This window comes from Amblyraja radiata, chromosome 29, assembly GCF_010909765.2.
Source record: "Amblyraja radiata isolate CabotCenter1 chromosome 29, sAmbRad1.1.pri, whole genome shotgun sequence".
Lineage (NCBI taxonomy): Eukaryota > Metazoa > Chordata > Chondrichthyes > Rajiformes > Rajidae > Amblyraja > Amblyraja radiata.
In genome coordinates this window covers 10142650-10156414 of record NC_045984.1, presented here as the reverse complement: position 1 = coordinate 10156414, position 13765 = coordinate 10142650, and the positions used below count along the sequence as shown (strand labels likewise).

General features: G+C 41.0%; 1 protein-coding gene across 7 annotated transcripts in view; it reads left to right on the top strand.

Annotated features, from left to right (window-relative positions):
• The window catches only part of LOC116989301 (cold-inducible RNA-binding protein-like), a 19778-nt gene extending 6013 nt beyond the window's left edge, over nt 1-13765 (top strand). Inside the window, exons 1-10 of one of the 7 annotated variants that reach the window (XM_033046527.1) lie at nt 3381-3480; nt 4488-4597; nt 5122-5228; nt 6984-7125; nt 7430-7514; nt 7637-7692; nt 8523-10429; nt 10853-10933; nt 12293-12492; nt 13436-13757. In XM_033046527.1, the coding sequence (XP_032902418.1) occupies nt 4498-4597; nt 5122-5228; nt 6984-7125; nt 7430-7514; nt 7637-7691 (489 nt within the window). In that variant the 5' untranslated portion in view covers nt 3381-3480; nt 4488-4497 and the 3' untranslated portion in view covers nt 7692; nt 8523-10429; nt 10853-10933; nt 12293-12492; nt 13436-13757. Of the gene's footprint in view, nt 1-3380; nt 3481-4484; nt 4598-5121; nt 5229-6983; nt 7126-7429; nt 7515-7636; nt 7693-8522; nt 10430-10852; nt 10934-12292; nt 12497-13435 lie in introns of those variants that run through there. The other 6 variants (XM_033046531.1, XM_033046526.1, XM_033046529.1 and 3 more) reach the window with 6 other exon arrangements.

Genomic DNA, 13765 nt, shown 5'->3' with positions numbered 1-13765 from the left:
GGTTTTTTCTTTGATTAATAGAGTTAAATTGCATGAAGAAGTGTTCCTATGGTAAAATAAACCATGTAATTGATTGACCATACATTCTGGTTGCAAATATTTCTGTCTTGAATTTGCTGCTGAGCTATGGCATTGATGGCAACATGTTGATAGATGATGCTCATTCAATCGGTTGTTTAATTGTTTGTATGTGGATTGGGTTTAGAGGCATCAAAATAATTGGCTCAGGATACATTTGCATTCCATTTTTGAAGTTAAATGCTACTGTACTGCAGTGAGCATCTGTAAATGGGGTTGTGGTGGTGCTCTTACTCCTGCTAGTTTTCATGAATTGAACTCTGGGTTTTGTTTCAGTGAACACCTAATGCCCAGCACAAAACAAACATGAGCTACAGTTGTGATCCTTTTGTAATTGGGGCATATGTCTCCAATTTCACGGCAGTCCCTCAAAATCTTTCTGGCTTAGATTCTATAAGATGGCTGAATCAAATGTGGAAACTGAAGACTATCATCTAAATGCTCTTGCACAGGTGATCATGCGGTATGTAACTAGGTTTGGTAGTTTTTTAGGTGATGGTCAGCCTGTTGTTTGCAGGACGTGTGTACCTGAGAAGTGAGGTTGATTATTTTACCCATATGTCATGGACCAGGATTATTGAGTGTTATTTGGGATGGTGCTTCTTGTAATACAGAATTTGAGAGAAGTATTCCTCTCAATACCCTTACAGTTTGTCATTTGTGGATCAAAAATTATTGAGATAAAGGACATTGCTAGAATGCCATTTGTTTTGGGGTACAGGAATTCAATTCACTCGTTAAAATATAGTATATTTAAGAAACAGTAGATGCCACCATTAAATTATAGGGAAATACAGGGTTGTGGAGTAAAGACAGTGGAATTGAGAATCTTGTTAAATGAAGCATAGGAGACTTGAACTGTGAGCAGTATCCTCAAAAGTGGAAAGCACCAAGCAGGACGATGACCCTCTCTTCCAACTCGTCCAAGCACCAAAGGGTTAAAATCGAGAATTAGCTTCCTACATGCAGTTCAATCCCTGAATGATAACCCCTGCACCTGTAGGATAGATGTTTGGGTGACGCCTACAATCAAAACCTCACACACTGACACTATACCCTGAGGAGTCACTTCCATTGGGAGCGAAAGAAACATGGCCTGTCCGGCTCTGCCTCAACTGCCTCAGAACACGGGTCGGACGGTGCAAAGCCCTCATGCAGAAGTGGGGGTACAACAACGATGGACCAACCGAATGTGACTGCGGGGAGGCAACCCAAACTATGCACTTCCCTGCCCCCTCCTCCCAGATCCCTGCAAACCAGAAGATCTCAAGGTCTTCAACCCATGTGCCAGGGCCTGCGTTAGGCAGTGGCTTGGAAAAGTGTAGCGACACGACAAGAAGACTGATCTTACTGATGTGTATAAATTGAGGCTAATATATAGAACAAACAGTATTTTTCAATAACTAAAGAGCAAACATTCAGGTGGGAGGGAAAAAATTAATAGGAACCTGGTGGACTTTTTCACTCGAAGGGTAGTGGATATATTGATGCAGGTGTGATTACGTTTAAAACGTATTCATACGGGGATAAGAAAGGGTTAGAAGAATATAGGCCAAACGTGAGCAAATAGCGTGTGTGTGATTCTTGATGAGTTGGCCAAAGGGCCTGTTTCCGTACTGCATGCTTTAAGCGTTTTCCCCAATCCATAGCCTGCTGTTTCTTTTTTAATACCTATTGTATATTTCCTTTTGGTGTTGTGCTCCAGAACAAATTGAAACATTTAACATGACGCTGAAGATAGACACATATGCTGAAGTAATTCAGTGGGTCAGGCAGCATCCCTGGAGGGAAGGAATGGGTGACATTTCAGGTCGCGACTCTTCAGTCTGAAGTTTAGTGTTATTTGAGATGGTGCATCTTTTAATGCAGAATTTGAGAGGTCTTGGTCTCAATACCCTTTGTGCTTTGTTGCTCAGACTACTAAGGCATAAGAAATGAGAGGAATTAGGCCATTCGGCCCATCAAGTCTACTCTGCCATTTGATCGTGGCTGATCTATCTCCCTCCGGTCCCCATTCTCCTGCCTTCTCCCCATAACCTCTGAAACCTGTACTAATCAAAACAAATCTTATCTAACTCTGCCTTAAATATCCACTGACAGCCTCCACAGCCTTCTGTGGCAAATAATTCCATGGATTTGCCACCCTCTGACTAAAGAAATTCCTCATCTTCCTAAAAGAATGTCCTTTAATTCTGAGGCTGATACTATGTCCTAGACTCTCCCACTAGTGGAAATATCCTCTCCAGATCCACTCTATCCAATCCTTCCACTATTCTGTATGTTTCAATGAGTTCCCTCTTCGTCATTCGTCTAAACTCCAGCAAGTACAGGCCCAGTGCCAACAAATGCTCATCATAGGCTAACCTCATTCCTGGGATCATCCTTGGAAACAACCTCTAGACCCGCTCCAGCCAGCACATCCTCATGATGTGCCCAAAATTGCTCACAATATTCCAAATGCAGCCTTACCAGCGCCTTCTAGAGAGAACCTTAACATTACATCCTATTTTGTATGCAAGCCCTCTTGAAATAAATGATAGCATTGAGTTTGCTTTCTTTAGTACATATTCGTTCCTCGTATGTTGCAAAACATACTTGGCTAATAAAGTATGAGGATGATACATATGATGAGGGACATTGCTAGAATGCCGTTTGTTTTAGAGTACATTAATTCAATTCACTCAAGTTAAAATGTACTTCAGTCTGCAGTTCCTTCCTACACATTTGACATGACGCTGTTGGATAAAGGTCGGGTTACAAGCACTGTGTAGATGGACATAAAATGATGGAGTAACTCAGCGGGACAGGCAGCATCTCTGGAGAGAAGGAATGGGTGACGTTTTGGGTCGAGACAGCGTCAGAGGAGATACAGAGATAAGGACGTAACAAATCAAAAGAGATGCAGTTCTAGGAGAATGTGACAACAAAGCAGACAGATACAACGTAATCAGGAACAGTCAGACTGGTCGGAGAACTGGGAGGGGGAGGATGGAGAGCAAGGGTGTAAGCGTTGTACCCGACCACCGTTGGGGTGTAAGCAGTGTACCCGACCATTAATGCATTCAAGCCGTTCGATCATGTTTAAATGCCCCCGTTGTCTGGTGCTGCTGTTCTACCCAAAGATCTTTGGTTCTACCTGCCGTCGGTGCCGAGACGCCGGCAGCCGCTGTAGTGGTGGAGGATGTTGGAGTGTGCGCAGAATGGGGAGGGAAGCTGAGCGACGGCAGTGCATGCGCAGGGCGAGGGGGAGTTGCCCAGCGCCGGCAGTGTATGCGCAAAGCGAGGGGGAGTTGCCCAGTGCCGGCAATGCATGCTCAGAACGCCAAGGGGCGCACCTTCAAATATCGGTCGGCGTTGGGGGGCCGCCGCCATTTCCGAGTTGGCAATCGGAGTGTGAGGACGGTGAGTGTCGGTCGGAGGCGCTGCGTTGAACCCCCACCCTCTCGTCGGGCGGAGAGTTTTGTGCGTTTTTTTTTTTTTCGGCGGCTCCCTTTAACCTCGGGGGTGGGTGGGTCCTCGTCTCGGCCCGTTGAGTGGGCGGGCGGGCGGGCCCCTTCCCTCGGCGCCGGCCCGCCGGAGGGACGAATCGGTCGTGAGCAGACTATTATTAACACCCAAGGTACACAAAATTGCTGGGGAAACTCAGCGGGTGCAGCAGCATCTATGGAGCGGAGGAAATAGGCGACGTTTCGGGCCGAAACCCTTCTTCAGACCCACTTAACACCCACTCGTTTTCATTACCCCGGGAGCATGGGGCGAGGAGAGGGGAGTGAGTTAGACCTTCCCCGAGGGCCTCTATCGAGGGAGAATCAGTTAGAACACCAGTTAGGGCGCAGAAGGCTGTGGGGGAGAAACAACCCTCTCCCGGCTGGGGAATGGTGATTAGAGCCCATCCTCCCTCAGCTTCATCAAGGGTGGTTAGAACTCGCCAGTCAGCCGGGGGGGGGGGGGGCAGCAGAGAGGGTTAGAACCCCCACCCCCCACTCTCTGGGGTTTGGGATAGGGGAGAGGAGTATTAATACTCCCTCATCTGAATTGGTGGGTGGGGGCGTAGAACCACCCCGCACTCTATCGGGAGGAGAGGGGAGCAGAACTCCCGAGGGTGGGGGAGAGGGGTTAGAACCCCATCCATACTCCTGTCTTGGGGGAACGGGGGATCTTTGGTTAGAGCTGGCCCTGTGGAGAGGGAGGGAGGGAGGGTGGTGCGAACAAAGCCGGGCGAGCAGGACGCGACGGACGGCGGGGACCCGGATCCTGCCGCAGTGCGGCGAGCGCCTGGTGGGATGGTGGTGGTAGGGGGGGGGGGGTTGACTGAAGGGAGGTCGCCTCGCACACAACCGAAGCCCCTTTTGTTCTGCAGACAGCCATGGCTTATCCAAACCCCATCCTCTTCTCCTCCCTCCCAGCAGGTGAAGCAGAATGTCGGACGAAGGCAAGCTCTTTGTCGGTGGACTCAACTTCGACACGAACGAGCAGTCGCTGGAATCCGTCTTCTCCAAATATGGGCAGATCTCCGAAGGTTTGTACATTCATCACCGCTAAATATAATCAGCCGCGTTAACAATGTAAGGATTTAGATACTACCCATTTTTGCTGGCTGGATTACTGGTGTTAGGTTTGCCGGATAGTAATCAGTCATTTGGGTGTTTATTCCATTGTTCATGATACTTTGTATTCTGTTTCCAAACCTTGAAATTCAGGACACTATGACAAATTATTGTAATGTAATTGATTTTTCTCGGAATTTGCAAATGTTGACAATTTTAGAAAGGCAGCAGAAAATGTAGTACGTGGAAGCTTACTCAGAAACTAAAGCCCATTGAGCTTAATGGCCTACTGGGGTCTAAACTTCTATATTATTCAGTTGCCTATAAAAGCTCAGGGTTAATATAGTATTTTACACAGGGATAATCTGGAGGAAATTTCCTATTGCATCGTAAAATTATAGAATGTGTTTTATAACTGGTTGTAAAAGTGTTTTTTTCTTGTTGGTCGCGAGGCGGCATCTGGTAACTTGAATCATTTTTTGCTTATCTGCTTTAGTTATTGTCATTAAAGACCGGGAGACACAACGATCAAGGGGTTTTGGTTTCGTCACGTTTGAAAATCCTGATGATGCAAAGGATGCTATGTTAGCTATGAATGGGAAGGTATGTTTTATACTTTGTAAATTGGTTGAGTTTGAGTGTATGTTCTGGTTGACGAGCTTTATTTATGCTTAAGAAATTCAAAGATTCACCTGCCCAATCCAAAATTATGAGCATGCAATCCAGCATGACTATTGGGATTATTTACTTTTTTGGCTCCAATCACATAGAAAATCCATGATCCATTGTAGTGATCTTCCTGGCAACTTAACTCACAATCAGGATTGCACTAACCTTGTGACCAAGTTCCCAAACCCACGTTTACCATTAATATTGCCTGCTTTGTTTAGATTTAGTTTTATTATTATTGTCACGTGTAACAAACTACTGTGAACGCTTTTGTGTACATGCTGTCCAATTAAATCAGATACCATACATATATACACCATCAAGCCAAACATAAGTACAAAAGGTAGAGCGAAGACAAAGATACCAGAGTGCAGAATCATTTTCTGCATTGTAGCATAGCAGTCTTTGATTTCTAATGTTGTGCCTTTTACCTGCGCTCCTTCTTGCCCTCTAAGATCTTAATACAGGCGTCAAATATTTTTGGACAGTTTTTCCATAAGTCTCCAAGCCTGAATCTAGTCTTCCAATCGGTTGAATTGGTGTGTATACAAGGAACTGCACATGCTGGTTTACAACAAAAAAGCAGTGTTGGAGTAACTCAGCAGGTCAGGCAGCATGTCTTGATAACATGAATAGTTACGTTTTGGGTTGGGAAGAAGGGTCCCACTGAGTTACTCCAGCACTTTGTGTCTTGTCATGATTTTGAGATAACCCGTCCCACTTCTTTCTTTTGCATTAATTTCCTGTGCAGCAAGCTCTTAATTTAACATTCTTGTGCTTGTTCCTCTGCATCAATGGCACGGTCTTAGTCACCACCTCTAGTTGTACAGTTTTGAAATGCATAGCTCTGCCGTTGTGCATGTCTCCACTCCATCATTTGACTACTGCATCTTTAGATCTCTGATCCTCAAATTCTGGACTTCCATCCCCACCATCACCTTTGGCCAAACCTTGAGGTGCCACTTTTTTTCTCCACCGTTTGATTGAATTACTTTTTTTCCCCTTGTTCATCCCACGAAGCAACTTGGACATTTTATTGGTTTATATGATCAGTGAAGTCTCAGTCGCTGCCTCAAAAAGGCTGGCAATATCATCAAAGACCCACACCATCCAGGCCACACACTCATCTCCCTGCTACCTTCAGGTAGAAGGTACAGGAGCCTGAAGACTGCAACAACCTGGTTCAGGAATAGCTACTTCTCCACAGCCATCAGGCTATTAAACCTGTCTCGGGCAAAACTCTGATTATTAATAACCCATTATTTGTTATTTGCACTTTATCAGTTTATTTATTCATGTGTGTATATATTTATATTATGGTATATGGACATACTTATCTGTTTTGTAGTAAATGCCTACTATGTTCTGTGTGCTGAAGCAAAGCAAGAATTTCATTGTCCTATACAGGGACACATGACAATAAACTCACTTGAACACTTGAAAGCTAAATTCAACTTGTCAGCATATCATAACTTAATTGCTTCACTATTGATAAAATCCACAGTTCAATAGAATTTCAAGATTAGGCACAGTTGCATTGAAAGGCACATGGTGCAGAAGTGCTATGCTTAATTCTTCAGGCATACTGAATACGGTGAAAAAAACTATATAAATTCATGTCCTCTTTGTATTTACAAATGAGGTCTTTTGATAAAACAATGACCTTTTGCCATTGTTCTCCAATTGCAGTCTATTGATGGGCGTCAGATTAGAGTGGATCAAGCTGGAAAATCCTCTGGAGACCGTTCCCGGGGTTATAGAGGTGGAAATGCAAGCAGCCGTGGGTCTTTCCGTGGTGGGTCTGGGCGTCGAACACGAGGGTTTTCTAGAGGTATGTAATTTTTTGACAGCTTAAAGTATTTCATAGTTCACAGTTATGATTACCATTAGTTTCTTTTAAATGATTGCCCTGCGGAAAACAGGTATGGGCAGGTTCTATAACAACATTTAAAAGACATTGGACAGGTACATGGATCAGAAAGCTTTCGAGGGATATGGATCAAACATGGGCAGGGTGGGCCGAAGGGTCTCTATCTGTGCTGTATGACTCTGGGCTCCATTTTTTGTTTGCTTCAGTTGTTGAAGCATCCTTGTGGGGTGAATGTATTCACACCTTTAGTTGAATTCTTCATCAGGCAGTGGTGGAGACAGAGGGTACGTCGGACGCTATGATTCAAGAAGTGGTTACTCGGGATCGAAGGATTACCAAAACAAAGATAGGTAAAAATGTTTCTTTATCATTTGTCACATTATATTCTATTTTTTTTAGATAATATTTTTATCATCAATTATGTACTGTGAAGTGATTGCAAAACACTACAGGGATGTTTGTTTGTTCCCAGGAGTCAATGGAGCTATGGCGGTAGTGGCTCTTACCGGGACAGTTATGACAGTTAAGGTAGGTGCTATTAAAAATAGAAATAAACTGGCCAGGCTGGGGTTCTCACTATAGTTTTCTGTAATAATCTAGTTAACTTGATATTTTGGGGGGAAATGTAATGTGGAATGCCAATTTACCTGCATGTCAATATTAGCCCAAAATAGCATGGGTTATTTAACAACGCCTGTACTGAAAGTCCTAAAAGCTCACTCCATCTCTGGGGCCAGAAAGATCTACCGATGGTAGATTCTGTCCTTGAAGTTCTGTTGGGTCCTGGGAGGGAAGAACCAGTTCTTGGTCAGTATTACATCCTTACTACCAAGTTCTATAGGTAAACTGCAGCAGTACACACTTTAGAAAATGATTGCAAAGTTTGATATCAAACATAGTGACATTGGCCTAATGCATTTTGGTTCATTGAAATCTTGTGCTAGTTTATCTTTCCACTTGTTCTGCATGTGAAACACTTTAACTGTCATTTGGATAGCCAAAGGAGTTGGAAACTGATTGGTGTTCAATTACGTTGAACCAAAACCAAAGAAGCAGCAGTGTACTCTAATTTTATGAAATATGTGTTTTAGGTAAGTTCATTATTGGACTAAATTCATCACAACTCTTAATAACCATCTCCCTGCTGTCTTCCCATGATATGTTCCATATGCTGTTGCAATTACACTGACATGGGAATGCAAATGTTTTAATATTTGCTGTTGCATTATGCTTCAGATAATCTATATACCAATGGTGCTAAACTATGATTGTCAGTCCATGCCACTGATCTAACAGTAGGAAGAGGAAACTATGATTACTGTTGCAGTCTTTAAATTGTACCTGCTTCTTGTTCTCAGCTACACACAACGAATAAATAAATCTTCTTGACTCAAGATCGTCCTTCCTATGGCTGTATTTATAAAGATTTTCGAAGCTTCGTGGAATCGCATTGTGTACTTGTATTCTCATACCTTGTAGTATTTCAGTTTGGCCTTGTTAATCACAGCCTGACAGCTTCTGACATGAGGATGCACACTTAAGTGTTGTCTCAGTAATTTTGGAATTAAACGAGCTAACAAACAGTAGCATGCTCAGGCACTTGACAAAGCCCTCGTTAATTTGCGTTTTTAAGCAATATTGCAAGGTTTTCATTTTAGTTTAGATCAGTTTCTTTATTTTAATGTTAACATTGCTCAAAACATTTCCAGAAAGTTTAGCTATTTCTGAATTGAGTGGAGGTGACTGGAATTTTGGTGGGGAAAAATGCAAAAAAGGGTTAACAGTGTGTTCTCAGTCTATTTTTATGGTAAGCAAACTGATGTTTTATAGAAGCTGAACAAGCTGTGGTGTTTATTTCAAAATAAAGGCTCATATAGCCACTTATTCTTGTAAAAGGGTGTCATTTGAAACGTTCCTTTAGTGTAGCAAGGTAGGAAAACAACATGGGAACCGAAGATATTGCCTGCCTCTCAAACCGCCTTGATACTGCTGAAGATAAATGGTATCTTTTTTTACGTAATTGGACATCTGTGCATCTTTCAGTAGTTTCAAGCGTTCTGTACACTGTAAACAAAGTTAATCATGTTCCAGATTCTTCAAAATTAACATATGAAGTTCTGAGCAATGTATCTTTATAAGATGGACATGTACTGGATGAGAAATATTTGGAAATGGCTTTTTGTGTGTATGTTCAAGTGGTTTAGAGTTGACCTTTTTGTACTGGAAACAGGCTTCACGAAGCCTCATTAAAAGAAATACCTGACTTATAACGCTGATCTTCCTGTAGTTGGATTCTTGTGGGATGTGATATAGTGGAAAGAGTATAGGAAATGTTAACTCCATAGTTGGAAAAACAGTGGGCGAAAGGAAATTTTATAATTGAATGTTGCCGGGGGAGGTGTAGGGAATGACCCTGGTGTTAGCAGTGAAGTTAAGTATCACTGTTCAGTTGTCAGAGTAGAGCCATGTAGTTGATGCCCCACTTAACCTTCACAACTAAAATAAAGGATCAAATTTCCCGCTAAGTTGTCTTGCCATTACTGTATAAAGTACCATAGTGCAGTGTTAAATAATTTGGCCTGCACTAAAACCTCAACTGTCCCTTTGCAACAGTTAAAAGAATAGAAATAAATCAGTACTGCTCATTTTCTCCCATGCTTGGCATGCATGATGTCATTACCAATTTTGTGGTGCTGCGCTCTCCATTACTTCATTTTTGGAAAAGGGTAAATTTTGAAGTGGAGGCTTCGTTTGTGCCATTGCCAAATTGGAGTAAAAAGCATATTTTTAAAAACTTTACGGCAGACATTTCAGAAAGAAACATCCCTTTTTTGAAATCCTTCAATCTTGTGTTCCTCAAAGGATGGTGGCTTTGCAATAATGTTGAAACTTATGATATCAAAATAGAAAATTTCCATCTTTAACTTAAATATAAAGTTATAAAACCAGTACTAAGAGCTGAATGGTCTAGAACAGGATCAGTTTATGATAAACACTGGGATAAGTATTCTAATAATTCAAAGGGATTATCTGCTGCTATCATAAATTAAATTTGGGCATATCTAAATTTTGTGCAGTCATCTGTTCAGGACGGTGTTCCAAGTCCATTAAAGATCTTTATAACAATTCACAACTTCTAAGGATCTTTGCTAGCATTTGGAAAGAAATGGCCTTGGAGAACGAAGTGCTGTGCCACCTACAATGAAACCTGTGATGAAAACAGTACATGGCTAAGTGCAAATGTGGATATAGCCCTAGATTTGAGGTAACTCATTTTACTCTCATGGGCAGTTTACATTGACTCATTCAAAACAATTCTGAAATGATATGCTGACAAGATTTCATTTATTTATTGGATTAGTTCTCTAATAGAACCCAACACTTAAAATTGACCACCACAGCAAACCTTGTCATAATGCCTCATCTCTTGATCTTTTGTTCATTATGCTGCTTGCTATATTCTTCTGTAACAAAGGGAGCAATCTAAAATATTGCTCTCGTGGGGTGGGGAAATAGAATTTTATACTGTTAGATATTTCCTTAAATAGGATTTGATTTGCTAGTGACTCAGAAAACAGTTTATTGAAAAATATAATTACTATGTTAACATAATCACATCCTTGCTCTTAAAGTTTGTTTTGTCAAATTGCTGCATATGTCCAAATATAATTTCTTTTCCATATTACAGAATGAAATAGTTGACTTCGTGTGAATAATGTTGATAATGGACCAGTGACAGAATGCAAAAGCCTGTGGTGTCCCTAATACGGTATGTTTGAATTCACATTTGAACTGGTCTGCAGTTCCGTGTAGTTAGCTTGAAATGCCAATGTGTGCATGCTTGTGCTGCAGCAGGCCATTTATAGTTATTCTGAAATTTGTCTACTTGTGTAGGGACAGTTTTCGTTTTAGGTCATTGTAAAAAATGAAAGCTCGTGGTGTTAACAGTAACATTGGCAAGGATAGAAATTTGGCTGATCAATGAGAAATGGAAAGTGAGAATAAATAGGTGTTTATCAGATGGTCAAGAGAAAATGAATGGTATGCAAGAGGTACTGGCGTGTGGCCACATGATGCTTGCTAAATTTTCCAGCAATAAAGATAGGCAGAGCAATAAGATTTGAAGAGCCTACAAAATAAATAACCTAAATAAATGGGCATGGTGCTGACAACTGATTATTGTTGGGAAAATGTAAAATTGCCCACTTAATCAGGAGAAAAAAAATTGAGGCAAATCTAAATGGGTAGACGGAGACATTTTCTGGGTACCGATACATAATTCACAATAGACTAACGTGCAGATACTACAAATGGAGAAGATTTTTTTTTTTTTAATAATCGCTAGGGGGACAGGAAGGTTGTACTTCATTTTATGTAGGGCATTGGTGAGAGTCAAACCTACAGTATTGGTTTACTTGTTTAAGGACGGATGTCAATGTGTTGGGAGCAGCATCGAGGATGTTTTTAGACACTGAATTAAGATGAAGCCATGCATTTAACTCTTGCGGATTTGGAGTATGGATTTGACCGATGATCTGCTTGCAGAACTGCTAAATGTTCTGCTTTTTTTTCTTTCCATTGCAGAACCATTTGGCAATGGACTGGTTGTTTTTGATTATGATAACATTTTTAACTTTAAAAATAACATTTGCTATCATGTTGATTAATGCAGAAAAGAACCCAGGATTATGATTCTGAATAATTAATTTTTTGTACCACTAAATTAGCAATTCTGTGTCTTGCGGAAAGGAAAGGGTTTGTGGGTTTGAGAAAGGGTGCGGGGCAGTAGGATTGCTGCTAGTCCATATAAATAGAGCCATCTTGGAACCATGGACTGAATGGTTACTTCCTGTGTTCTGTGAAGACTTGGAATTATCAGGAGTCTAAATAATGTAGCCAGTAGCTAGCTGTTCAATCAACCTTTGTTTGGTTTGAACTTACCAAAAGATTGTTTTTTTTCAACAATTCTTATGCCCTGGCCCGTGTTCTACCTCAATCCACAATAGTAAAATTCACTGCCCTTTGTGATTTTTGCATTTGGTGCTCCTCTTAGCGTGTTACTTGGGATGAGATAAGATTATGAAATGCAAACTTTTTACATTTTGTTTTGTACTTTGTTCATTTGCAGCTTAATACGAAAGAAGCAAGCAATTTCTGAAATCCAAAAGTTTGATGTGTGCAATGCTGAGGAGATATAAAGGAAAATATCTTAGAAATTGCAAGAAGAAAATACGTAAGCATTGTGCGCAGTCTGGAATGTAATGAATTGCCTTTGTTATATCCACCGGCGAAGTAAGCAAGAAAAAAATTGTGACTTTGCGGAGAATAGTGAGTAAGCATTTCCCATACTTTGTTTTCCAAAATATTACTTTTCACCTGTACATCTTTTCAAAATAAGTATTTCTATACCTATAACCTAAATAACAAATGTAAAAAAACAAAATGCTGAAGTAACTCAGCAGGGCAGGCAACTTATCTGGCTAACATCAATAGGTGATGTTTTGAGTCTGGACCCTTCTTCAGGCTGATTGTGGTGAGGGGGGGGGGCTTTGGAAGAAAGCTGTGAGAGGAGAAGCCAGGCTAAGTGTGGTAAGTATTAGGTAGATACAGGCAAGGCTGTGTCCACCTGTTACCTGCCACGCTTTGTCCCACCCCTCTCGTCAGCTTTTTAACCCTCCCTCCACAACCACTATACAATCAGTCGGAAGAAGAGTCCCAACCTAAAATGTCACCTATCCATGTTGTCCAGGGATGTTACCTGGCCCACTGAGTTACTCAAGCACTTTGTGTCCTTTTTAAACCAGCATCTGCAATTCCTTGTTTCTGCATTTGTATAAAAATTATTTTAATTTGGCACATATATATCGGACGGAAGATCAGCAAAATAGAACTTGCATACTGCATAAAAGGACAATATAATTAGCATGAAGTCGTATGCAGAAGAATTTTCATTATTTTATCCTTTATTTTTATATCTAAAATTAAACATATGTGTTTGATCAGAGCTAATTTCAACTGGCCAGAAACGTAAAAAAGCAGGTTTCCAGCTAAGAGACTGTTCTAAAGCAGTCTTCTATTTTGCTTTTTTACCTGCCTTATCCACACAATTAACAAAACTTTTGTTAATGTATTTATTTTTGCAGAAACTGTTTATTTCATACATTGTATTGAATACAAATTTGTAATGGAGATACAAGCAAAAAAAATCATTTATCAGATGTCATTTAATTGTAGAAGTACTTTTTCAATGTTGAATGTTTGTATTTTACAGGGAGATTCTGCTAGGCCTCTGAATTGTAAATAAATTAAGGTTGCCGGATAACTTTGGAGAGATTACGACGGTCAGGCAACTGAAGTTAGCGCAAGGATTTCCAGCCATCTAAGCTGAATCGAGAAGATTCAGTCAAAACTTTGAGTTGGGAGGCAGAGGGGGGAGAGAATTGTGTGATTCTCTGCATGTTACTGAATGCTGTATGATGCATCTGCATGTGTTAATAATGGGAAATGTTTTGGGTTTTTGCAATGTATTCATATTGTTCATCCTCTTAACTTGGTGACTTTAACTGAATCAATAAATAAACTATTCCTTTGGATCAGTGAA